The sequence below is a fragment of the Neophocaena asiaeorientalis genome, unplaced genomic scaffold (genome assembly GCF_003031525.2).
Source record: "Neophocaena asiaeorientalis asiaeorientalis breed wild unplaced genomic scaffold, Neophocaena_asiaeorientalis_V1.1 scaffold30, whole genome shotgun sequence".
Lineage (NCBI taxonomy): Eukaryota > Metazoa > Chordata > Mammalia > Artiodactyla > Phocoenidae > Neophocaena > Neophocaena asiaeorientalis.
The window spans coordinates 15,719,521-15,746,109 of NW_020174923.1; the positions used below are offsets into that span (position 1 = coordinate 15,719,521).

At 46.2% G+C, this 26,589-nt stretch overlaps 1 protein-coding gene across 4 annotated transcripts in view; it reads right to left on the minus strand.

The window, feature by feature from the left end:
• Positions 1 to 1,016: 1,016 nt before the first annotated feature.
• ITGB3 (integrin subunit beta 3) overlaps positions 1,017 to 26,589 on the minus strand; it is a 55,845-nt gene continuing 30,272 nt past the window's right edge. The window contains exons 9-17 of one of the 4 annotated variants that reach the window (XR_003005417.1): positions 26,030 to 26,164; positions 24,117 to 24,546; positions 18,422 to 18,644; positions 17,410 to 17,510; positions 14,998 to 15,117; positions 9,282 to 9,448; positions 7,686 to 7,796; positions 5,565 to 6,233; positions 1,017 to 4,013 (exon numbers count right to left, since the gene is read on the minus strand). Coding sequence is in view for 3 of the 4 variants with exons in the window: in XM_024760876.1 (XP_024616644.1) it covers positions 9,201 to 9,448; positions 14,998 to 15,117; positions 17,410 to 17,510; positions 18,422 to 18,644; positions 24,117 to 24,546; positions 26,030 to 26,164 (1,257 nt within the window). In the remaining variant the exon portion in view is untranslated. Of the gene's footprint in view, positions 4,014 to 4,623; positions 6,234 to 7,685; positions 7,797 to 9,200; positions 9,449 to 14,997; positions 15,118 to 17,409; positions 17,511 to 18,421; positions 18,645 to 24,116; positions 24,547 to 26,029; positions 26,165 to 26,589 lie in introns of those variants that run through there. The other 3 variants (XM_024760878.1, XM_024760877.1, XM_024760876.1) reach the window with 3 other exon arrangements.

Genomic DNA, 26,589 nt, shown 5'->3' on the forward strand with positions numbered 1-26,589 from the left:
GAAGCAGGGAGGGGCAGTATAGCAGTAGAGGATTAAGAAGTACAAACTATTATGTATAAAGTAAGCTAAAAGTACAGCACAGGGAATATAGCCAATATTTTAAAATAACTATAAATGGAGTATAACCTTTAAAAATTGTGACTCTATTGTAACTTATATAATATTGTACATCAACTATATTTCAACAAAAAAATTTTTTTAAGTTTATATAGAGGCTTTAACAAGGTTCAGTCATATATAACATCCGGACAGTCTCAACAACACCTTACTGTCTCAAGGCTACGTCCTTGAAAAAGTTCCCACTGTGGAAACAGTAGGCAAAATGTACATTCCAAGGACAGGCGAGGAAGTGAGGAAGCTCCAGGTGGCCAGGTTCAGCTTGTGGGTCATCCAGCAGTCTCATCTTCTTGATTACCTCCTCCAACAATGCTGTAATAGGGTAAGACTTGGGGGGCTTGGGAGGGGTGAGTTTACTTTGCATGTGGGAGGATTGTAAATTTGTGACCATGGGACTTCCCTGGTGGACGAGTGCGTAAGACTCCGCACTCCCAATCCAGGGGGCCCAGGTTTGATCCCTGGTCGGGGAACTAGATCCCACATGCATGCCACAACTAAGAGACCACATGCCACAACTAAGAAGTCCACATGAACAACTAAGAAGTCTGCATGCTGCTGCAGCAAAGAGCCTGAATGCTGCAGCTAAGACCCAGCACAGCCAAAATAAATAAATAATGTTTTTAAAAAATAATAATTTGTGACCAGAGGGTGGACTGTGATGATTTTTAAAATATGTCCACAAATACTTTGATGCTTGTATTAGTTTTCCATCGCTACTGTCACAAATTACCACAAACATCATGGTTCGTGGTAAAAAAACAGCAATTTTGTACCTTACATTTATGGAGGTCAGAAGTCCTAAATGGGGCTTCCCTGGTGGCGCAGTGGTTGAGAGTCCACCTGCTGATGCAGGGGACACGGGTTCGTGCCCCGGTCCGGGAGGATCCCACATGCCGCGGAGCGGCTGGGCCCGTGAGCCATGGCCACTGAGCCTGCGCGTCCGGAGCCTGTGCTCCGCTACGGGAGAGGCCACAACAGTGAGAGGCCCACGTACCGCAAAAAAAGAAGTCCTAAATGGGTCTTACACGGCTAAAATCAAAGGCTGCATTCCTTCTGGAGGCTCTAGAGGAAAATCCATTGTTACCTTTGCCAGCATCTAAGGGCTGTGTTCATTCCTTGACACATGGCCATATCACTCTGACCTGCTTCCATCATTACATTTACTACTCTCATTCTGATCCTCTTGCCTTCTTCCTCTTATAAGGACTCTTGTGATTAAATTAATCCTACCCAGATAATCCATGATAATTTCCCTATCTCAAGATACTGAATTACATCAACAAAGTTCTTTATTCCATGTAAGGTAGCATATTCACTGGTTCTTGGGATTAAGATATGGATATTTTTGGCTGGGGGTGGGAGTGGTCACAGGCAATGATTTTGTCTACCACAAAGTTCTTCTTTTCAAGAAGTGGCATCTAGTTCCCTCCCCTTGAATGTGGGCTAGATTTAGTGAGCTATGTATAACAAAGAGTATGGCAGAAGTGATGATGTGACACTTAAAAAAACTAAGTAATAAATGACATGGCAGCTTTCTCCTTGCTCTCTCTTGGATTACTCACTTGTGGAAAAGCCAGATGACATGCCACGTGAACACTCAAGCAGTCCTATGGAAATGTCCTATTGTCGATAGCCAGCATGGAACTGATGCCTCCTGCCAAAAGCCATGTGAATAAACCATCCTGGGAGAGGATCCTCCAGCCCCTTTGAACCTTCCGTTGACTGCAGCTCTGGCCAACAGCTTGACTACAACCTCTCGAGAGACTCTGAGACAGAACCACCCAGCTAAGCCATTCTTGAATTCCTGAACACAGAAACTGCAAGATAGTGTTTGTTGTTTTAAGCTGCTAAATTTGTTATACAGTAGTAATCCCTTAGGGTCACATCTTGATCCATGATGTCTGCTTACAGTCTAGCCATCATCTCTACATTCCAGCCTGCAGGAAGAAGGAAGGGGAGAAGAAAGTCATGCTCCCTCCCTTAAGTGGCACTTTCTGGAAGTTGTGTGCACCTCTTTCATTAACATCTGTCAACAGACGGCCGTCACACACCTAGCTTCAAGAGAGGCTAGGAAACAGTATTTATTCTGAGCAGCCATGTGTCCAGCTAAAACTTAGGAGTTCTAGTACTATGTGAGAAGGTGAAAACAGATACTGGAGCACAATTAGCAGTCTCTGTCACAGTGGGTGATTATAAGGGTACGGAAAAGTCAAGTCTGGCATAGATCCATCAACATTTTTCCTTTTTCTTAACAAAATATTTCCATCGGCCATCACATGATATTTATACAGGCATCACTCTGACCTCTCCAAAGAATCATGCCTATTGTGCTTGAGTCACAAAAAAACTAATATATTAGGTAAAACACAATGAATTGTGAAACTTTTTCCTTTCAAAGATATTTTCAGGGACACTGTTAAAGAATAATTTACAATGGGGGTTTTGCCTAAAGTCTCTTAAATTTCCTAAATTTTGCTTTCTAGATACTTATATTCCGTGTGCATTCTTTGGTGTACTGTCAGAAAATACACAGCTAATGAAAAATATTTCCTCTATGCAAGAGGCTGGAGAGACATCACTATGACATTAGCAGCTGCAAGGAACACAGTCATGTTCCTGATCTATAATTTTCCTTTCACACACAATCCATTCTTGGATACCCACAGTAAGTGGATTTTTAAAATTTTTATTTAACAGTATGGTTAACCCCGATCAAAAGATTTAAAACTGCCTCCTTGTCTGCTTTAATCAAACTAAAACAAATTAGGAAAATGTATTTCCAGAATATATTATATTACAAAACCAAGTAGAAATTATTTTTCAGCAAGTATTAAATAGCTTATCTGCAAAGCATATATTATTGTTTCCTTACATCATTGTGAAAAATGATGGCGTTGTAATTCCAAGGGAATCTGCTTATAATTGGTCCCAGTGGTCATTAGATGTCTATTATAATAGAATTCAAACTACAGAGGTCAAGAGTTAAAGGATTACACATATACTTGACATATTGCTTTCCATTTCATTTTCACATAAAGTCCTCCATTTTCATCCATTTAGTCATCAGTTACCATGACGTAAATAAAACAATGAATCTTACAAAATTTCACCATATAAGGACTCAGTCTAGGTTCACATAATCTTTTTATGATGACATGTACTGTACTGTGTTTTTAAAAATGTACATTACGTAAGGAATGTAAGACTCAAAGGCAAAGATAATAAATGTTCTATAAAGTACTTCAATGCCACACTGTCCGTGCTTAATAAATTTTAAATAGCAAAAAGTGAAGTTACAAATTCTAAAGTCTTATTCTGGCATCCTATTGGATGATACTGTTAATAATTAAGATTTTGATCCTATCTCCTGTGAATTAATGCAGTAAGAGTATTTTCTTGCTTCAGCTTGGTACACACAAAAGGTTCTTCTATGCCAGCCAAGTATCCTGTTAGTGGTTTTTTTCCCCTGTGATTCTGATCTATTACTTCTTTTAGTTTTTCATGGGAATTTGTGGCTGTGAGTGAACCCAATAAGCCTGTGATTACTTAACTTGGAAAATGGATTGAAAGTAGACTTTCATTTTGTGTGGGTAGATATTTGGTTTTCTTAATCTATCAGCCAAGGTATGTTGTTAATCTTTTAGTAACTGAGCTGACTTATTGTAAACTTCTTTCTAAGCCAGAAAGGATAGGTATGTGATTCCTTAAATCAGTGGTTCTCAAACTTGAGCATGCAAAAAAATCACCAGGGGGACTTAGATCATCTGGTCCTAGGGCCGACACTTTGAAACCCACTGCCTTAAATAAAAGTTGGAGTTTGGAAGAAGTTGATTCCAAGCTTCATGGATGACTTTGAGGGGTTCAAGACTTCAGTGGAGGAAGTCATTACAGGCGTGCTGGAAATAGTGAGAGAACTAGAATTAGAAATGGAGCCTGAAGATGGGACTGAATTGCTGCAATCTCATGATAAAACTTGAACAATGAGGAGTTGCTCCTTATAGATGAGCAAAGAAAGTGGTTTCTTGCGATGGAATCTACTCTGGGTGAAGATGCTGTGAAAATTGTTGAAATGACAACAAAGTGTTTAGAATATTACACAAACTAAGCTGATGAGAAAGAAGCAGCAAGGTTTGAGAGGACTGACTCATTTTGAAAGTTCTACTGTGGGTAAAATGCTATCAAACAGTATTGCATACTACAGAAACATCATTTGTAAAAGGAAGAGTCAATCAATGTGGTGAACTTCATTGTTGTCTTATTTTAAGAACTTGTCACACCCTCCCCAGTCTTCAGCAGCCACCACCCTGAACAATCAGCAGCCATCAGTATTGAGACAAGACCCTCCACCCGCAGAAAGATTAGGACTCGCTGAAGGCTCAGATGATGGTTAGCAGTTTTTAGCAATAAAGCATTTTTTAATTAAAAAATAAAAAAATAAAAGTTGGGCATTTAAATGGTCTTGTAAGTAATTTGCCATTAAGCCTTTATTTTACTAATTTATGCTTCCTGCAGACAAAACCTAGACTAAATTGACAGTTCTGTTGAGATTATACAAGTTCCTAAAAAATCTCCAATTAAAAAAACAAAACTCTGACTCTCATAACAGTAAAAATGTACTCATTTTGTTACTAAAGTCTAAAGAAAAGCTCTAGGTTCCAAAACTAACTTCAGTTCCCGGAATCGTCATCATTCTGTTACATTTGGAAGCACACTTGTTCTAAAATAATCATTTGTGAGGCAATGACACTCTTATTCACCCAAAGGAAACAGAAACAACAACACAGGAAGCACTGGGCAGCCTTAAGCCAATTCTTTTTGGAAAGCACATTTAATTCACCGTTGCACAACTCAAACAGAGGAGGTGGTTAGGAAGTCAGGAAGTCAGGTAGGTAATTTCAACCAGGAATATTTAACAAAGAGAAATATCTTGAAATCATGGATGGTCTAGGAATATCTGAGAGGTAAAGAACCGACTTCTTATGTGACAACTTGTCAGGAATGTTCAAAATTTCCCATTATTGTCCACAGACCCTGAGATTGAACATAAAATATCTCCAAAAGAGCTAGGCACAAATAACTTCTTCGGGCTGTTTTGTCTGAGGCTAAAACACTATTTTGATGTTCACCCTACACAATGCCAAAACTGACTGCTCTTTGCTATCTCGGGAGCACAGCTCAGCTTCTCCCCACATACAAACAGTACTGATCTTCAAAGACTGTGAGCCTCATTCCAGAAACTCAGACAAGATTCTTACTGTTTTTTTCATCCTTTGAATACATGTTCCTCCTCCTTTGATACAGTTTCTTCATATAAACCATTTTATCTAAAGAAAGTGACCAACTGTTACTCCAGTGGAGTCTCTTCTCAGTAGCCAAAGGTTATAGTTAGATTCTAAACTTCTTGGATTCATGATCACCCCTCCCCGTTTATCCCTCTACAACATTACCATCCTCAACAGGAAGGTGTAATCCACGAGTGAGGCAGGGCTCGGTGATCTGTCCTGTTCCTAATCCCAAGGCTTATTCTCAGTGTTAACACATGGATACAGAAGACACATTGCAGCTACTTCTTATGGAGTCCTCTTCCCCAATTCGTGGATGAAACCATGTGCAAAGTGAACAAAGAAATAATAACTAAGTGGAGCTTAAGTGCTACACCGGGAGATGTAACTACCAACAACAGTTGGAAAAGGGGTTCTGTGAGACGACAGAATGAAGCTTTTTCATTGAGAAAGGTGATATGGGATGACATCTGCTCTTGCCAGAGCCAGGTCTCCCAACTGAAAAAACAAACAGCATCAACATCCCACAGAATCCTGACTGCATGTTTGATGCCACAGTAAGTCCCAGCATCACAGACTGTTGATATGGAAAGAGACCGCCTAGACTGGCTGGTCCAAACCCATCATTTTTCAAACTAGAAAACTGAGCCCCAGGAAAAAGAAAGTAACTTGCCTTAATTAAGGTTAAAGTTCCTTAGCTGCAACACTGAGGCCAGGACTTAGATTTTCTGACCATCAGACCACTGTTTTTAGGCCCTTCCCTTTTTCTTGGGGAGTGGTGGTGGTGGTTAACGTTGAACGAATGTAAACACCAATGGAGTTTTTCTGCTTTTGCTAGAAAAAAAGAACAGCCCATTTACCTCCTCCTGCTTGGGAAAGGTCCAGCATGTCCATGTGTCCATCCCCGCAGGCTTCAGGGATGAGAGAGCCCTTACAGACCCAGCAACTGGGCAGCAACTTGCTATGAATGATGCCAAGTGGGAGTGTCTGCATCCAGCCCAGGTCTGTGTGGCTTTTCACCCTTTTCTTCTTCATCATCAAATAAAATTACAAATATAATGCAAGTGTGTTTATATCTATGCTCCTTTAGATTAAACAAGCCTCATCATGGTTTCAGGTGCCCCAATGAGAAAAATAAAACAAAATTGCACTTGTGGCCTCTCAGATTAAAGACTGAGTTAAAATGAGGTTGCCCGGCCCACAGGAGAATGGGCCACACACGCTGATACGACTGGCCCATCATTCCACCCTGGCACTTATGCCCAGCAGACTCAAAGACCCGTGAGAATGACTCCTTCACAAGACACCCAAGAGGTAGATAAATGCAATCAGCCCCATGGGTGGACGTAGCACACAGAAGCACAGGGTTGGGTGTGTGGAGGTGCCTTGGACACGAGACAGAAGGCCTGAAGGGTGAGGCCAGACCTCTGGCTCTAACCATAGCACTCTCCCTGGCAGGAAAAGCTTCTGGTCATGAGAGAAATTCCCAGTATGTAGCAAATGTCTATAGTAGTGAGAGGGTGGAATAGGAGGTAAAGAGGTGTTGCTGGTCTAAGGGTGACACACTTTTTCTACACGAATCACTAGGGTAGAGCTGTCAATGAGGCAAATCTGAAGGGTTAGGATTATGAACTGGGGAACTCGGGCACCTTAACCCCAGGCCACGCATGACCCGTGGGTGACCCTGCCATTCTCACTCTCAACAGACCGAAGAATAGGTAGAAAGGACTTCCTTTAGGAGAGAACCATGTTGGACTGAGCTGATGGCAAAGACAGGCAGCTCTGATGGTTCAGCTCTCCCCGGATTTCTCCTTCTGCCTGAGGGAAGGGAGAGGAGCTAGGGGCATGGATGACACAGCAAGGCTGCAAAGCCTGGCAGTTCCTACCAGAGCTGCTGAGAGTCAGGCCCAAGAACCATAAACACAGGGTAAATCAAGGCCCCTTTCTCTGAAATGAGAGGCCTTGGCCCTGCCCTCCTCTTTAAGAGAATGGCCTGAGAAGGAAAGCTGGCTTCCCACTGAGGTAATGAAGAATACCTGCTCAGCTACTAGGTCACCCTCAGGTTAAGCAGGTAGACTCCCTGAAGGAGGCGTTCTGAGGACAAAGGCGAGGAGCTCTGCTTCTCTGGGACACATCACAAGTTTTAAGTTACACACTCTCCCACACGCAGCACACCCACATGCACACACGCACAGAGACCCACATTCTTCCCACCCACCCCACTCCAAGCCCCCAATTCCGCCCCACAGGTATTGCCCCTGTAAACACGACAGCAGAGACACCCACAATCCTGGGACAGTCTGACAGTGATCTGAGGATGACTGCCTGTCATTAAGTGCCCCGATAGGTGATGTTGGTGAAGGTGGACGTGGCCTCTTTATACAGTGGGTTGTTGGCCTGCGGAGAGAACAGAAAAGTGTCTTACAGCGAATTCCTCCATTCTTCCCTACCCTCAGGGTTTACATGTCATCTGAGATGTTTACCCAAGACACTCTTCTCTGGGATACACCATCGATGGACTGCTTGATGCTCATGGTACTCACACATTTGCTCTTAAGGAGGGAATGGATAGGAAATGAGAGGAGAGATAAAGTGGAATGCTATCCTGCCACCATGCCTAAGGGGTTAAATTCAGCCCATCACTTTTGGTGATCCCAAAACACTTCAAGATAGCTTTTAGCCAATACTTCCTATTTCCTCCCTCCCTATGAACTCTCTCTTTTGCCTTTCTCCATTTTTTTCTTTGTTGTGACTGTGATTGGGAGTGTGGGCGGAGAAGAGAAATGTAGCAGGTGGTGGCTGGAACATATAGGACCACATTTGCTCAATAATTCTTAATCTGTTTTCATCTCATCCCTCAAGCACTACCCACAAACTGTCACGTTATCAGGAAAAAGGCCCTCACAATCATTTGGTTTCCCAAATTATTTTCTAACAAAAAGTGACAAATCCCATTAGGTCTAGTAGTCCTTAGTGGCAGCCTCAAGAAACAGAGCACATTCTCATGTGCCTCAGAGAGTCAGGATTTCTACATCATCTGAACAGAAACATCTCAGTTTCTTGGGACCCTTGAGTATAATGGCCTGAGGTCACCATCAAATGGGAACAAACTTTCAGCCTAACCTCAGGTATTCAGGGAGTCGGTCATTTGGAAGGTCCAGAAAGAAGTTAAAATGTGGAACACGAGCCAAAGGAGAATAGAGTAAACTTAAGTATACAGAAGGTTCTCCATAAATGCTTGTTTGATTGGATTCAATCAGGATAAACTTCAGGGAGCGTACTTTTAAGAGGCTGACCCAAAATAATTCCTATCGTAACCTAATTCCCTCCCACAATCAGGAAAGCTGCTTAACTTCTCTATACTCAGTTTCTTGGGCTATAAAATGGGAATAATAATGTTACCTACCACATAGGGCTGTTATAGAGATGAAATAAATTAATACGTAAAAAGCATCTAGAACAGTTCCTGGTAAATCCTCAGTAAATGTTAGTTGTTATTATCTGTCTCTGTCTGTGTTTAATGCTTTCATCAGTAGTGTATCATGTATTACTATATGTCCTCAGTGTAGGATTCTCAAGCTCGTCCTGTCTTCCTCACTCAGAGAATAAGTTTCCTTTTCATCACTTCGCAGTGTCCAGAGCAGAGCTGAGGCCTCCCTGGGCTCAGCTGGTACTCACTGACGCAGTAGAGAATCAGGTGGTTTCCAAGAAGCATACGGACAACAGGACAGTTAGACCATCTCTCAACTTCCAGAACAGAGGCTAACTGGGAAACTATGGTGCTGGCTGACACTGGCCACCCTAAATAAGCATCTGCGGCTTCCTCTTGAGACCCTTGAACCAGCGACTGAGGAAAATGCCCAGCTCAGCCCAGCCTCTTACTGTGTCCCATTTGGCTCTGGCTCTCTCTTCCTCAAATTTAGCAAACTCCTTCCGGTCGTGGATGGTAATGAGGAGCTTCCAGATGAGCAGAGTAGCAAGGCCGATGAGCAGAATGGCCCCCATCACTGACAGCAGGACCACCAGGATGTCAGGGCCCTTGGGACACTCTGTCAGGAGAGAGCACAGAGCAGGGTGGTTGGCAATGGAACAGGAATCATTCGAATTGGCTATAAATAAGATCTTCTTGACAAAGTAATAAAAGTATTGCGTTGGCCAAAAAGTTCGTTCGGGTTTTTCTGGCCAAGGATATAAAAACCCGAACGAACTTTTTGGCCAACTCACACTAGAACGTTATCTAAAGGGAACAGGACTTATAAAATAAGCCAATTAATTTTTTAAAGGAGGGGGGTACAAGCTTTAGAGCAGCAATAATCTGTCCTGATTGTTTTAAATGAGAGGTTGTTAGTTGGTCACCCACAGGCGGAATCTAGCCTACTCTGTGTGAGTCCCCACAATTGGTTTTTGTTTTTTAAAATAAATTTATTTATTTTTGGCTGCGTGGGGTCTTTGTTGCTGTGCGCGGGCTTTCTCCAGTTGCGCAAGCGGGGACTACTCTTCGCTGCGGCGCGCGGACTTCTCATTGCAGTGGCTTCTCTTGTTGTGGCACACGGACTCGAGAGTGCAGGCTCAGTAGTTGTGGCGCATGGACTTAGTTGCTCCGCGGCATGTGGGATCCTCCCGGACCAGGTGTTGAACCCGTGTCCCCTGCATTGGCAGGCGGATTCTCAACCCCTGCACCACCAGGGAAGACCCACACAGTTGTTTATTAAAAATTTGATTTTTTAAAAAAAAAAAAAAAAAAAAAATTTGATTTTGTGGGCAACACTGAATAATCAGGAGATTCTTCCCTTAGAATTTCAGATTCTTCTTCTTCTCTTTTTAAAAAAAAAGTCAAAAGACCTAGAACCACTGAACCTATATTTTTATAGGGTTGTAAATGGCTAGGGCTGAGGAGCTGCTGCCCCTTTTAGATGGGACACGTTTTTTAGTTTGCCAGACTCCTCACTACTCCCTCTTTTCTCCACTAAACAGAGGCAAAGTGTGACTTGTCATTGAGTCTGTGCCACTGTGGGCTTTGGAGCCAGACTGCCTGGGTGTGAATCCTGGCTTTCCACTTACTCTGTTATGTGACCTTTGATAAATTATTTAACCTTTCTGGTGCCTGTTTCCCATTTCTCCATCTCTAACAGTAATAGCCCTGACTTCAAACCTTTATTATGAGGAATAATTAAGTTAAATATATTGAAAGAACTCAGAACAGTGCCTGGCAGAGCCAGTGCTCGATAAATATCAGCTACCATTATTACTGGTGCCCCTGTTACACGTGGCTGTTTTCCCTAATTTACTTACCCAGCTCCTGTAGGCATTTGAGTTAGCTGCCCTGGTTCAGATATCTAACATCCCTGAGGGCTGGGAACCAATGACAATTTTAGCATACTTTGAGACTAGGAGGCCTGCCAGCCAAGACAATATTTTGGGTTTGTTCCCAAAATATTTAGTCATCCAAAACCCCCCTGTTGAGAACCGACTTCCTGTTCAATCCCAGTCAACAACCAACATAAACAGAGGTACATCACCCCTCTGAGGGCCAAGATGAGTATGCTCTGAACAGCTCTGCTTCCCATCAACCACAGACGTCTGATGAGTGACCTCGCTCCGGTAACTTCTCAGGTGTTATGTAATTAGGTGTTTGTATATGTGAGTATTGATGGGCCTGGAAAGGAGTCACACCTACTTTCCCCACTGTTTCGCACCTTCTTCTCTAAACATATACACTATGCTCACCACACACTACCCAACCCATCCCACCAAATTACAACCTGTCTATAATGAAAGAAATGTCTGGAGAGAGGCTGTGAGGTTCCAGTGTCCGAGGTCTTAGGAGTGAAGGGCCCCCGTTCTTCTGGGAAAAGCAGTTACGAATTCTCTGGTAGACTGAGGTAGGGCTGACCCTCAAACCTCAAAGTGGAATCTCTTCAATTTTACATATCAGTACAGGCAGGACAGGTAGAATGCCAGATCTTAAGGGGAAAAATTAAATCTCTTAACCATCTGTCCTGAGAGGGGTGGATGGCAGGCTTCCTGGAAGCAGACACAAGATCAGGCGGTCTCTGGAGAGCCCTCCCAGCCACAGTGACGATGACCCATGGTGGGTGATGACCCAAGGTCAGGGAAGACAGGGTAGGGTTAGCAGACTTGACAGACAAAAGTACAGGAAGTCCAGTTAAATTTGAACTTCAGATAAACAACAAATAACTTTTTAAGTATGTACCACATATTGCATGGGACATATTATACTTTATCAGGCAACACTATCTGGAAGTGATGAGGGCTCAGCTCGGGGGAGCTCATAACCTGAGGGCTGAACAGCACTTGGCCAACGCCAAACTCTGGTGGTGCCCTCTTCACTGCCCTGCAGTGGCTCAGCCCTTCAAAAAGGACATATGCAAGGACATGAGTTAGGGAAGAGAATGAGAATAATCTCCTCCTACACTCAGGGCCTCAGACGCTACCTTCTACTAAAAGCCAGAGACCCTGAAAATGATTGGAGGTTGGGGTGAGAGGAGAGGCAGAACTTGGAATTCCAGGACTACAAGGTAGGAAACGTAGGTCTAGGGTCCCATCTCCTAATGTGGAGGAAGGGGTCTACTGGCAGTAAGCCTAAAAGGTTACCCTCCACTCTGTTAACTAGTTATGTGTTACCATCCCAGTTATCATCATCTTCATTCCCCACAACTCCAGGAAGTAGATTCCAGTCTCAGAATACCAGGTCAAATGATTTGGTAAGTGATACAGCAAGAGCACCAGCCGGATTGTTATAACAAAGAGATGAAGTAATGTTAAACCCCAAAGCAGGAACACACTGCCCTTCTGTAAGGAGAAGGGACAATGGTACAGATCGGGAGGGTGTGGGAAAATCCATTTAATGTGTTAGCACAGGTGGATGGGAAAGTGTGAGGAAGTCATGGCCAAACTAACCTACATCTGCTCCCCCAGAGAGATATACCCAGACTCCTCCCTCTCCACTTCCCCAGGCCAGCCTTCCCTGAGTCACAAAATAAAACTAAGGTGATGCCCTTTCCTTACCTTCCTTCTCCCTTATAAAGGATGAGAGTTCTGGAAAGGCTGATGAACAATATCACAAATGGGGACCCCATGCTTTCCTCTACCCACGGGGACAGCAACACCCTGGGTGACATAGATGTAGCCCTCTTCCCAGCTTCAACCCCTCCCTTCTTTAAGCAGCTAAAATTCTGCCAACAGATATTAAGTCTGTCTGTCTCCTAGGAATAATCAGTCCTATTAATTCATTCAAAAACTGTGTATCTTCTCTGAAGATACTTCTTCTTAAGTATCTTCTCTGTAAATGACTGAGCCAAGTATGGGGATATAACAGTAGATAAGACAGACACCATTCCTGTGTTCATGGAACTTATGGTCAGCTGAGGGAGACAGCCACTATGGAGAACAGTATGGAAGTTCCTTTAAAAACTACAAATAGAACTACCATACGACCCAGCAATCCCACTACTGGGCATATACCCTGAGAAAACCATAATTCAAAAAGTCATGTACCACAATGTTCATTGCAGCTCTATTTACAATAGCCAGGACATGGAAGCAACCTAAGTGTCCATCGACAGATGAATGGATAAAGAAGATGTGGCACATACATACAACGGAATACTACTCAGCCATAAAAAGAAATGAAATTGAGCTATTTGTAATGAGGTGGATGGACCTAGAGTCTGTCATACAGAGTGAAGTAAGTCAGAAAGAGAAAGACAAATACCGTATGCTAACACATATACATGGAATTTAAGGAAAAAAAACTGTCATGAAGAAGAACCTAAGGGTAAGTCAGAAATAAAGACACAGACCTACTAGAGAATGGACTTGAGGATACGGGGAGGGAGAAGGGTAAGCTGTGACAAAGTGAGAGAGTGGCATGGACATATATACACTACCAAATGTAAAATAGTTAGCTAGTGGGAAGCAGCCGCATAGCACAGGGAGATCAGCTCAGTGCTTTGTGACCACCTAGAGGGGTGGGATAGGGAGGGTGGAAGGGAGGGAGACGCAAGAGGGAAGAGATATGGGAACATACGTATATGTATAACTGATTCACTTCGTTATAAAGCAGAACTAACACACCACTGTAAAGCAATTATACTCCAATAAAAAAAAAAGAAGCAATTTGATAGTGTGATGAAGGCCCATCTAAAGGGAAGCACAGCTGCTGTGAGAATCAAACAGGTCACCAAATCTAGTCATCGGAATGGAGGCTGGAGGAGGTCTGAGATGGCTCATCCGGGGATGTGATATATCTAAAGCAGAGGCATTCAAACATTGGGGAATATGTCACAATTACCAGGAGCATTAATAAAGGACACAGAGGCATAGGCCTGTGGAAGTAAGACAGGGCTCAGGACTCTGGATTTTTTAACAAGGGAACATACAAAAGTTTGAGAACCACTGCCCTAAAGCAGGGGCCGGCAAACGACGGCCCAGTAAGCCAAATGCGGCTGGCCACCTGTTTCTGTAAACGCAGTCAGACCCCTTCATTTGCATATAGTCTATGGCTGCTTTCCTGCTACTGTGTCAGAGTTGAGTAGTCACGGCAGAAACCACCTGGCCCACAAAGCCTAAAATATTTAATATCTGGCCCTTTACAGAAAAAGTTTGCTGGCCCCTGGTCTAAAGGATGATTTGAAGAAACTCCTATGGCTGTAAAGAATGTCCAGCGACCGACTGATTTACCCTCTGCCTTCAGAAATTGTTCCTTCACTCCTGAAAGTTCTTGTCCACCCCTCCCATCCCCAACGCCCTCCACACTGTAGCCTTTATCCCTCTGCAGTGTCATTACCGATTTACATGCCTCTCTCCCCCATGGTCTGTGAGTACCACATCTGCCTTATTTACTGTTATAACCCCAGCACCTAGCCCACTGCCTGATATATAATAAGTACTCAAAAATATTGTCAAATGATTCATTACTTAGTCCGTTGTTTAAGGGAAAGAAAGGAGATGAAGGAAATAAGGGCAAGCAAGCAAATCTACCATGCTGGATGGTGACAAATCCGTGGTGGGTCTGTGTATGACGGGATGAGCTCCCCTGCTTCCAGAGGGTCTTGAGAACAAGAGGTAACTTTTCAGCGTCCAAGGCAGCCTTGGGCCGGTGCCTCAAGCACTTAACCACATCCTGTGGTGAAGCTGGCAGGGGCAGCTTGCCCTCAAACCTCAGGCCTTCCTCTGAAGCAGCAAGCAGGTTGCTCTTGGCAACCATTTAACTTTTAGAAGAGCAGATGCCTTGTGCTGGAAAGTGCTAGAATTGAAATTCCTTACTTCCTAACATTATCAACCTCAAAAAACGCCATGCTATATATACTCTGTTCCTTGATGAGCTCCATACCTCCCTTCTTCCTCTCCTGACCCACCTTCTTATTTTTCTATCTCCTAAATTAGCAAGTAAGTTCTTGCTAATATTTGTATTTATATACCCCCACACCCAGATAACAGGCCCTGACTTATCACTTGTAAGGTCAGGTTTAACCTGGCTGCCTCTGTTTAAGAGTAGTGATGGGTGGAAATAACCGCCTAATATTGGTCTCCCTCTCCCTGCGGGGCAGGGTTGGGACCCTCAGGGTTCACTCACCGGGCTCCTCTACCACATACAGGATGGACTTTCCACTGGAGTCTTCATAGTACTGGAATCTGACGACACAGTCCTCCTCATTCTTGTAGGTACAATTCACAGCATCCTTTCCAGTGTCCTCTGGGGGAGGGGGAAAGATGGGAGGATGAAAAACAAGGCAATTCCGGAAAGATGGAGCCACCTCCAAAGCCAGTCATGGGACGTCTGGGAAAGCAGGTGACAGGATGTCACGTACGCCTGACGTCAGGCGAGATGCCTAGATTCGAGAGGGCTGTGGTGCCTGGCAATTGCCTCTGGATGACCCTCGCTGATGTACTTTGTCCCTCACAGGCCCTTTTCGGTTCTTATTCTTTCCTCTGCAAGGGACATGACATAAAAGCATTACATGATCTGATTCAAAACCTGGCTCTATCACCTACCGGCTATGTGATCTTGGCTAAGTTACTTGACCTCATCGAATCTCTCCCTTCTTCTAATCGAAGAAAAGATACCCTCACTCACAGGGATGGTTGAGAATCAAACAGCATGAAGTCAACTACCCAACACACAGTGGGCGTGCCCTTCCCTCATTCCTTTCTCTACTTGCTCAATGATTCTCAATAGTTTGTTTACTCAGCCCTTATATTTCTTCTATTTCTGCTTCCAATCCAGCGTTCCTCTCCAGAGACATCTCCTCTTCTCTGACTCCCATCATGTTTTGTTGGCTTCATCCCTTCTAATTCTAAAACCTGTTATTCTGACTGTGAAACTATGGGTTACCCTCCACCAGCTGCACTATGCCCCTACAAGATTAAGCAAAGGTGCCAAGGTCACACAGCAAATAAGTGATGGAGTAGGACTAGTGCATGAGTCTCAAAGTACATCCTACGGACTTTAACTCAATATGCCTTCAGTAAGCCAGTAGTATTACAGGACAGTGGAAAGAGTAAGGATTTCAGGATTTAGTTCTGATCTTAACTCACCACTCATTTGCTTGGACAAGTTACTTAACTTTCTTCAGATTCAATTTCCTTATCCTCAAAATGAAGATAACAATAGTACTAAGTTCTACTTTACTAGGTTGTTGGGAGAAGAATAAGATAATGTGCATGAAAAGATACTTTTATAATTTGTATGAGTTATAAAATTCCATACAAAGAAGCATTTATTTTTATGGTTATCATGGTGGGGGGCTGGGGTACTTATCGACTAACTTGGAATACCCATCTGGTCTAGATGATAAAAATATCTCTGGGCTTCCCTGGTGGCGCAGTGGTTGAGAGTCTGCCTGCCGATGCAGGGGACGCGGGTTCATACCCCGGTCCGGGAAGATCCCACACGCCGCAGAGCGGCTGGGCCCGTGAGCCATGGCCACTGAGCCTGCGCGTCCAGAGCCTGTGCTCCACAACGGGAGAGGCCGCAGCAGTGAGAGGTCCGCATATCAAAAAAAAAAAAAAAAAAATCTTTTTTCTCAAGAGTCTGTTCCATCTAAGCTAATCATAGGAAGCCTGGTCTCCTCCAGAGGAAAAACTGTCTCTTAACTCAATCCCCAAATCACTACCCTCACTCCAGCCCCACTTTTGATAGTAGCCAAAGGGTCCAGAGATCTAACTCCTTCCCATAACACCCCACCCAGAAGCTGGCTGGCTAGCTGTGTCTTACTGTGGCTCTCACTGAAAATGTGTTTCCTGCCTTCATGGGAGATCACCATCTCCAGAGAGATTGCCACCTCCTGGCACCACCCAATGCCTAGCTGGCCCAGATAACCACGTCAGGTATGTGACAGCAGCAAAGATCATCTCCTTTTAAGTCAAGATGAAATACAAACCAGAATAATTGCAGGCAAGAGTTTTGTTCTCCATCATGTTTCTATCTGTCTTACTCCAGGAGGGGCTCTGGAGAGCCAAAAGGGCTTCAGGCTAATGATTTTGGCTACAAATCCATAAGGGCGAAGGTTTCCCTATAAACCAGCAAAGCTGTATGCCTGGGCATTGCTTAACACTCTGAGTTAGATAAACTTCGTAAATGATTACTAGCCTACTAAGCTAAGATTATCATGGGTAACCACTTCCTCACTCTGTGCCTCAGTTTCTTCATCTGTAAAATGGGGTACATTATCTTCCTTTCCTTGGGGTGGTAAAGTTAGGGTTGCCTGATTTAGACATACTTTAAAGGGTATTTGCAGGATTTTGCTGAGCCCGTGGGCTCTGGGAAGCAGAAGGGGAAGGGACTGCTGAACAGGTAAGTAAAGATGCAGGAGGACTCTCAAGAAAGCCAGCTTTTAAGTGCCTACTGTACATCAGGCCTGCACAACATGCCTTTGAGGTAGGAATTACTCTTCCGTTTTACAGATGAGACTTGGATAGGTTATGGGATTAGATCGGAAAAATTTAGAACGTGGGTGTGTGCAGCTGTATGACATGCCGAACTTACTAAGCTCCTTCACAGGCTCAATCTCATCACGACAGTAACGGCTGCAGGTATTCTCCTCGTACAGGGCTCCTCGGTTAAACTTCTTACACTCCACACACTCCCTAAAGGAGAGAGGACATAGGCATGAAGGCAGGGAAAGAACAAACCTCAATGTGTTTCAGTCTGGCTCTGCCTGCCATACACCAGGAAAACTGTTCCACCCCAGAAAACAAACACAAACAACAACATTTGTAAGACAATCCTAGGGTCCCAGATAGTCACGTCTGGAGTTCGGGGTGGGAGTGCCCTCCTCACCTATACGTAAGGCCAGGTAACTTCATTAAACTTCTTTATGTCCCATCCAAGACTGTGACAGGAGGGTGAACCCTACGCCACTTCTGGGAGCCTTAAAGTCAGAAATGGTCTCAAAATTTGGGGGCCCGGTGCAAAATGAAAATGTCAGGTTCCTTATTCAAAACTTAGTAGGAATTTCAAAACAGTGACAGCAGAACATTAAACGAAGCGTAGAGCCCTTCCAAGCACGGGGCTCTGTACAAATGTGCAGGTTGCACGCCCATGAATCCAGCTCTGCTTAAAGTAGTAAGAGAAACAGCAGCGCCACAGGCCTGGGCTAGCAGGGACTTCCTCTGACGCCCAGATGAGGCGTCATTTGCCGCGGTGAACTTCTCCTGTTTCACATAGTGTCCTCCGTAACCCCAGCCCCACATCCCGCACAGAATCAGAACATGAGCACCGGAACACTCCCCAGGAGTCACCTGGTTTAGCCTTCCTCCCAACTCAGGGATTCAGGATCCAGCCTAAAAGAGAGGTTTCTCCAACAGCAGTCCAGCTGGTACTACTCTGTCCCCTTCACGCTTGGCTCTACCTCCAGTTTTTCCCCAAGTTTTCAATGGAAAGAGGAAAGCTAGTCATTTGCTGTAACAGACTCCTCTCCCTAAAGCTTTGGTGAGTAAGAGAGAACCTGCACAGTCTGGGGGACCCCCAGACACTCAACTCTCTCCAATTCACTCACTTCTTAAAGGTGCAGGCATCAGGGCAGGTGGGACACTTCTCACAGGTGTCCCCGTAGGAGCCCGGCTGGATGCAGACGCAGCTGCCGCATTCACACTTGCCCCGCCCGCTGCACAGCAGCCCATTGCTGGACATGCAGGTGTCCGTGCGTGTGGTACAGTTGCAGTAGTAGCCGGTCCAGTCGGAGTCACACAGGCAGTCCCCACAGCTGCACTGGCCATGGCCTGAAAACACACAGCCCAAAGGGGCAGACCAGCCAGTGAGGCCCCACCCCAGGACAGCATCCTGGCTTTACCCCTCCTCACATTGCCACACTTTCACCCCCACACTGAGCCGTTAGTCATCTTCTACAGTCCTCATAGCCTCATGCTTCTCTGCATCCTGTTCCCTCTGCCTAGATGCCCTTTCATCCTGTGACCACTACCAAACTCCTACTCACCCTTTAAAGCCCAACCCAAATGTTCCTTTCCCTCCGTAACTTTTCCTGACCTCCCCAGGCCAAAGCAACTGTCTGTCCATGTGCTCTCCCAGCACTTATAAATACCTCTATTTCAACCCTGATGTTCAACCCATTTGCTTGCTTGTCTGTTTCTCTTTCTGGATTGTGAGCTCCCTGATGGGGGAGCACATATCATATTCATTTTTCCAACAATAGTGATTAGCATAACACCTGGTACAAAGTAGGCATGCCATTAATGTTTATTTATCCATCCATTCAACAAATATTTACTGAGCTCATACCACAACCTGCGCACTGGAGACTCAGCAGTGAACAAGACATGCAAGGTCCCTACCATCATCATGGAGCTTACATTCTAGTTAAATTCCTGGAAATTCACACAAACCTCCACCAACATGTGCCCTGGGTTGTATTATCATAGTATTGCAAAGAGCTGTCAGCCCTAGTAGGAAAGACCTATTCACTTTCCTACATGAGTATAGGAACGGGACAGAGAGACTAGGGTGGGGGGTTGGACGGCTTAAATGTAGGCATTAACTCTCAACACTATATTCCCCTAATATTCATTTACCAATGAATATTGGTAAACTTGGCTCCTAAACCCTACAGAAAGGTGACTCATTCTGCAGGATTCTGAATCAGGAAGAAGTGGGTGAACAATAGAAATCTGATTGTTAATCAGAGGAAAGGCAGGGAGCAAGGGGGAAGTAACCTGAATTGGTCTGAAAACCATGCCACTGTGTGAGCAGATGGGCCCCAAGATGGTGGAGGAGAGGGTGGTACACAGCCAAGCTCAAATAGCAACTAGCTGGCAGCCCTGTCCCCGGTGACCCCAGTGGGTCTGATAAATGTCCCTTGGCCACTATGGGTCCCTCTGGATGGGTATCACCCACTAAAGGATGAGTGATACCGGCATAATCCTCTAGGAACCACACCGGCATTCAAGACTCAGACACACCTTCACTGTGTGTGTGTCCGCTTCCCAAGAAGGAAGGGAAATACAACCTCATCTGTCCCAGCTGCCAGGGACATCTAGAGAGTAGAGCTACCGGGTTGGCAGAAGGGTAGAGAAAGAAGAAAGACTGCATTGTGAGGTTGGGTTCCCTAGCAGTATAGCTTGTGGTGAGGATTCTTGTTCCAGTGACTTACTGGGGAAGCAGAAGGGAAGGAGGGACGCAGGACAGGGCAGGAGGCAAAGGCTGGCAGGAATGCGGTCTCATCCGGAGACTCCCCGCAGCCTGATCCCACGGTGGGCTCAGGAACATGAACGGTACCACAATAACCTCGAGGCAAAGGGATTGGCTTTGTGTATCCCCACTGTCTGTCAGTCATTAGCCAAGCTCTGAGAGCGATCCAGGTCCTGTCAGCTGAATATAATTCTCCAGAGAAGGGGCAGCTGTGAGGTATTATCAGTAGCCCTACCAGCAGCTGGGGGATGGGTGGGCCAGCCAGCAGAGTGGGACCCCACAGTGTCCACTACACCCAGCTTCTGGCCACACTTCCCAGATAGGGAAAAGACATCACAGCGGCCTGGCAGCACTCAGAGGCCTCAGTCTCCTCTGAAACGCTTGTCCCATAGTGTTTCCTTTGTGAGGCTAAACAAAGCCATCTTTGAGAAGACTTGTGCAGGCCAGCCAGGGAGTGAGGTTGGGAGTGGAAGTGGCAGGCCAGTGCCACTAGGCTGACTCCAAGGCCCCGGCAGGGTCAACCCTTAAAAGGAAGCCACAGTGTGGTAATGTCACAGGACTGGCACCCCTCCAGCAAGACGGGTTCACAGGAAAGTCAGGGGAGGAGGGTGGGAAATGAAGAGAAAGTGTAAGAAAGAAGAGGGAGGGAGGAGGAAAGGGAGGGGCCGGTGTTCCAGGTCAGAAGGAATGAAGTCACTCTCCTTATATAGCTTGACCTTCTGGGCTGATGCCTCACTCCACCGCCCTCCTTTATAAGCCAGCCCTTCCTCTGACTTCCCACCTCCTCCATGAAGCCGCCCAGGCCTCCCCTGTCCACAGTGAGTCTCTCTCCGGAGGACTCCCATAACACCCACTTCCAGGATCTGGGAGGTTCTGCCTCGTGCTGTGAATTCTCCTTAAGTAAGTTAATGGACAGCAAAACTGTCTTTTTCATGCCTCTTTATCCCACAACACTACGGCAACAGCACAGAACCTGGCTCACGTGGGTGCCCGATCAACCTATGTTCGTGGATGTGGCAGGTGGAAGAGTTCCTTGACGACAAGGACGCACGCCCTGACGTTTGAGGGGTGCTGAAACCGTGTGACCACGAAGACCATGCCTCCGGTGGGGAGGAGAGGACAGGGACGTCCAGGGGCTGAAACAATGGCCGAGGCATAGTGCTCCTGTCTCATGAGCCCCTGCTTGAGCAAAGAACAGACCAGGGCTTCCCTGGTGGCGCAGTGGTTGAGGGTCCGCCTGCCGGTGCAGGGGACATGGGTTCGTGCCCCGGTCCGGGAGGATCCCACATGCCGTGGAGCGGCTGGGTCCGTGAGCCATGGCCGCTGAGCCTGCGCATCCGGAGCCTGTGCTCCGCGACGGGAGAGGCCGCAACAGTGAGAGGCCCGCGTACCGCAAAAGAAAAACAAAAAACAGACCAGGCCAGCAGCTCTGGTCAGGGACAATGGTGAGCTGGGCTATAAGCCTGGCCAGGTCAGGAATCATGCATGAGCCCCGTTCATCCATATGGACCGAGTGCCTGGTACAGAGCAGGTGCTCAAGGAGCATGTGTTCCTGACTATCTGTCAATGGAGAATGTGATGATGGCACCACAGGGTCCAGACCTGAGGCCAGCAGGCACCCAACACCCTGGCAGGAAGGGAGAGCGAGGCCTCTGAGAAGCTGCAGCGGCTGTCCGGGGTTCCCTCGTGTAATTGGCAGGAGCACGCTGAGGACGGGCTGTTCTTGCACTGCTGGGAGGCAGGAACCAGCGCTGCTGACCCCGGCAGCTTTGTTTTGTGGCTTCAGGGTGGCCGGCAGCCAAAGGAAACACACTCTGGCCGGGGTCCCTCCCACATGCCTCAATCAGACCAGGAACAATCAGGCCACAGAGGAGCAGAGGACCTCCCTCCATCCCTGGTGCCCCCGTAGGCTATGCGTAGGCCTCTCCTAGGGTAACGCTCTTCCCCTCAACCCCACACTTCTCCTCATGGGTCTCCCATGTCAAACTTAACCATTCCCTTGGAAACTAGAATATGATGTAAATACTATTAAATATCAGAAGGAACTGAAATTTCTGCCTCACACCCTAATTCAGATTGATCTGTGTGTACCTGATCTCTCTTTCCCATAATCTCTCTGATACCATTTTTCTCCAATCTCTCTCTCGAATTTTGTTGGCATGAGTAAAGGAAACAACTGTATAGCACAGGGAGCTCTACCTAATGCACTGTGGTGACCTAAATGGGAGGGAGTCCAAAAGGGAGGGGCTATCTGTGTGTGTGGCTGACTCATTTTGTTGTGCAGTGGAGGCTAACACAACATTGTAAAGCAACCATACTCCAATAAAGATTAATTTAAAAAAATGAGTAAAGGAAACAATGTTGTAGATAATAAATAGGAGCCATTTTTGTGTTACTTGGGCATGCTTTAGCATGACACACATTTATATTCCTCGTCAGGCTTTCTGAAGGGCTGATGTTAAAGTGAACATCTGGGTAAATTAGCTCAGCTGGTTAGAGCCCCCATGCAAGTGAAGCCAATCTGGGTCATGGATTTGATCACCCCAGAAGCCGATTATAATCTCTCTTTGATTGGCCACACAAGACACCCACAAACCAGTCCCAACCAATTTGCAAATATCTCCAATCTATCTCTCACAAGAGGGATTAAGCCACAGTGACTACACCCCAGCAGAAATGTATCCCCAGTGCCCAGGAATAACTCAGACTGCCTAACTGCCTCTGGGAGTGTTGTCAGTGTGTCTGCAGATAAAGACTACATTAACATTGGCTGGACTTCTTCTAGCTGGCGAAGTACCCCAGGAGTGGGCTTTGGGGCAAGGTGAAACCAGCTTCAGATTACCAGTGGGCCTCAAGATTTTACTGAATTTTGTAATGAGAAGGACAAAACGCAGTACCCTGCAGGGAGAAGGACTCAAATTCATAACCCCCAATCTGCAGGCTGGGACTCTCTATGGCAGCGCTATCCAATAAACATCTGTGCTGTCCAAAAGGGCAGCCGCTAGCCACATGTGGCTCCTGAGCGACAGAGAAATGAAATGTTTTCTTTTTTATTGAATTTGATTTAGATTTAAATGTACTTAGACTTTACTCTTTTTTTTTTTTTTTTCTGTACGCGGGCCTCTCACTGTTGCGGCCTCTCCCGCTGCAGAGCACAGGCTCTGGATGCACAGGCTCCGGATGCACAGGCTCAGCGGCCATGGCCCACGGGCCCAGCCGCTCCACAGCATGCGGGATCCTCCCGGACCGGGGCACGAACCCGCGTCCCCTGCATCGGCAGGCGGACTCCCAAACACTGCGCCACCAGGGAAGCCCTAGACTTTACTCTTAATTTAAATAACCACCATATTGGACAACAGCGATCTCGAGTACAAAAAGTAATAGTATATCAACAGTGATAACAAAATAGTACCAACATTTAATAAGAGCTCACTATTTTCCAGTCATTGTCTTAAGTATACTGACATATTAAATGCGCTCCAATATCTTGCATATACACTACTATTTTCCACGTCTTTTGTGATGAAAAAATAAATTCATGTAAAATAATTGTTTGAAAATAAATAAATGTTACTAACTTCATTACATATTCTGACACCATGTAGTTTCCAACCTATATATACTAAAAATTTAATTACCATCAGTCAGTGATTGTTTTTAAACTTAAAAAGGGGTTGGTCCATATCCTCGAAAAGATTAGGAACCAGTGACAAAATACTAGCGGAAGGGCAGATGAAGGAAAAGAAAAAAAAAACTATCTTCACTTTCAAGTTTCCCCACGTCTTCCCACCCTCTTCTAGCAGAGAAGCCCCAGGAAGCAGATGCTCATTTCTCTTCCTTGTGCCCCTCGAGCAAGGGCAGAGGGAGCTGAGAGGATTAAAGAGAAACTCACTTCTGTTTCCTGCCATTGGAGTGGCACACCATCTACTCGCTCTGCCCCGGGCCTTCCTGTGCCCACCTCAAGCCCTGGCCTGCATCCATTTCCAGAGGCTGCAGATGTGTGAGTGTGTGGGGGTACCAGGACGGGAGGGGTGTGCAGTTCTACTCACCTGAGCACATCTCCCCCTTGTAGCGGACACAGGAGAAGTCATCACACTCGCAGTACTTGCCCATGATCTTGCCAAAGTCACTGCTATGGCAGACGCACTGGCCACAGAGACACTCGCCCCGCTGGCTGCAGATGGGCTGGCCCTCCCGGGGGCTACACTCGTCCTGCTGGGAGGGGTGGTAGTCCTCTTCTGAGCACTCACACTGGGACCCCAGCCAGCCAGGCCCGCAGCGGCACACCCCACACTCAAAGGTACCGTTGCCGTTGTTGCAGTGGTGGCTGTGAGGCTCAGCCTGGGCCTGGCAGGCACAGTCACAGTCGAAGGTGACCTGGACGGTGAGGCTGTCTTTGAAGCCCACAGGCTTGATGGTGAAGGACTTCTCCTTCTCCTGGGGGCAGCCACGCACCTTGGCCTCAATGCTGAAGCTCACCTGGATGGAAAGTAAGATCGCATTCTGACACAGGTGGACCCTGTTGATACTCCAGCCCTGGAGGGAAAGAAGCTGTTCCCTGCCCTGCCCAGGAATACCCAAACTGGGTGTCCTGTCCCCCAGCAAGCTGGAGTTCCTCAGCCTTCCCACCACCACGGTCTGCAAAGCCAAAGCAAGAGCCTGGGGATAGTTGTGCAGTTGGGACATATCTGGCTGGGTGTAGACGTGGTTTACAATCACAAGATAGCTTTTTTCTAAAATTCCATACGTGAAAATAAACCAGCTCAAGCAGAAACGAACCTTTGATCTTACAAACGCTCTGCCGTGGCCAAATAAGCTAGCGGGACTGATTACGTAATATCATCAAGATATACAAAGCACTATTTCACACCACACAGTGGCCAACCACAGGCTCGGAGTCTACTGTGCAATTTCCAGAAAACATTTCATCACTTATGCGATCAAACATGTTTCAGGCCAGTATGTTTTACATAGGGTGTGTGCACATGTGCCTGGAAGATAGAGAGATGGATGGATGGAAACAGATATATAGACAGAGATGATGCAGATATAGATGATATAGCTATAGATATCCCCTCTTTTTTTCCACCCCTTTCACCAACCCCTCTCCCCTAAGGCAGAAGCAGAGAAGAACCAGCCACTAAGGAAGGAAAACTATAGATGGACTGGAGAGGCAAAATGAACATTTGCATTCTGACGCTCCAGGAGGGTGGGTATTTTGTGTGTGTATGTGTTTATTTTTTTTTTCCTTTTAATTTTTATTGGGGTATAATTGATTTTAAATGTTGTGTTAATTTCGAGGGTGGCTTTTTTTTTTTTTTTTTTGCGGTACACGGGCCTCTCACTGTCGTGGCCTCTCCCGTTGCGGAGCACAGGCTCCGGACGCGCAGGCTCAGCGGCCATGGCTCACGGGCCCAGCCGCTCCGCGGCACGTGGGATCTTCCCGGACCGGGGCACGAACCCGTGTCCCCTGCATCGGCAGGCGGACTCTCAACCACTGCACCACCAGGGAAGCCCAAGGGTGGCTATTTTTGCCTATTCTGTTTGCTGCCAAATCTTCAGCAGCTGGAACAATGCCTGGCACAAAGTCGGTGGTCAATAAATATTTATAGATGACACTGCTGTTTTACCTTGTGAAGCAAAGAAAGGCATTACCTTAGGGGAGGCTGGAGACCAGTTAGGGGCTGAAGGTAGAAATATTTTCATTTGCAATCAACTGTGCGTAAACAGAGGTAACCTAAACGCAAGTTTTTAAAAATCCTGATGGTGAAGTTACTTCACAGATAGAGAAGGGTTAGGCAACAGAAGCCTCAGAGGAAAAGGCTGGCAGCTCCATCACATCTAACTTGTAAGGACGTTCAGAAAGAAGGTACAGGGAAGGAAGGGGTGGGTGCCCACAGACGCTCTGGGGCACAGGCTAAGGTCAGAGCTGCAGCCTCAGCCCCTGCCCAGCCCACCTCACCGTGTCTCCAATCTTGAGTCCGACACAAGACTTAAGGCCTGGGATGACCTCGTTGTTGAGACAGGTGGCGTTGAAGGATAAGGACAACTCCTCAGGGAGGTCACGCACTTCCAGCTCTACTTTAGAGCGGATTTTCTGAGCAGAAAAGGGCAAGAGAAGATAAGAAAATGGGCTGAGAGGAAATGAGTAGGAGCCAATTACATCCCAAGCAAAACCTCCCAGATGGTCCTGGACTCACCTGCAGTGCCAGATGCTGAGGTCCACCTGCAAGCTGCCAGAGCATCCCTAGGAGCCTGTTTCCTGCTATATTTCCAGCCCAAGACATGCTCTCTTTCTCCACTTGCTTCTAGGTGAGTCTGGGTAAAATCTAAACCAGCTACGCCCTCCTGCAGGCCTCACGGACGTGTGAGAAGGGAGTGCTAATACTGGTCACCTTGGCTAGTAGCACTTTCTACCTGATCTTTCATCAACCTCACATTCCCCATGGTTCAGCTCCCTCTCTGCTCTATTGTTGGAGCCCAGATCTCCATCACTCTGCACCCCCCCCCCCCCCCCCCCCC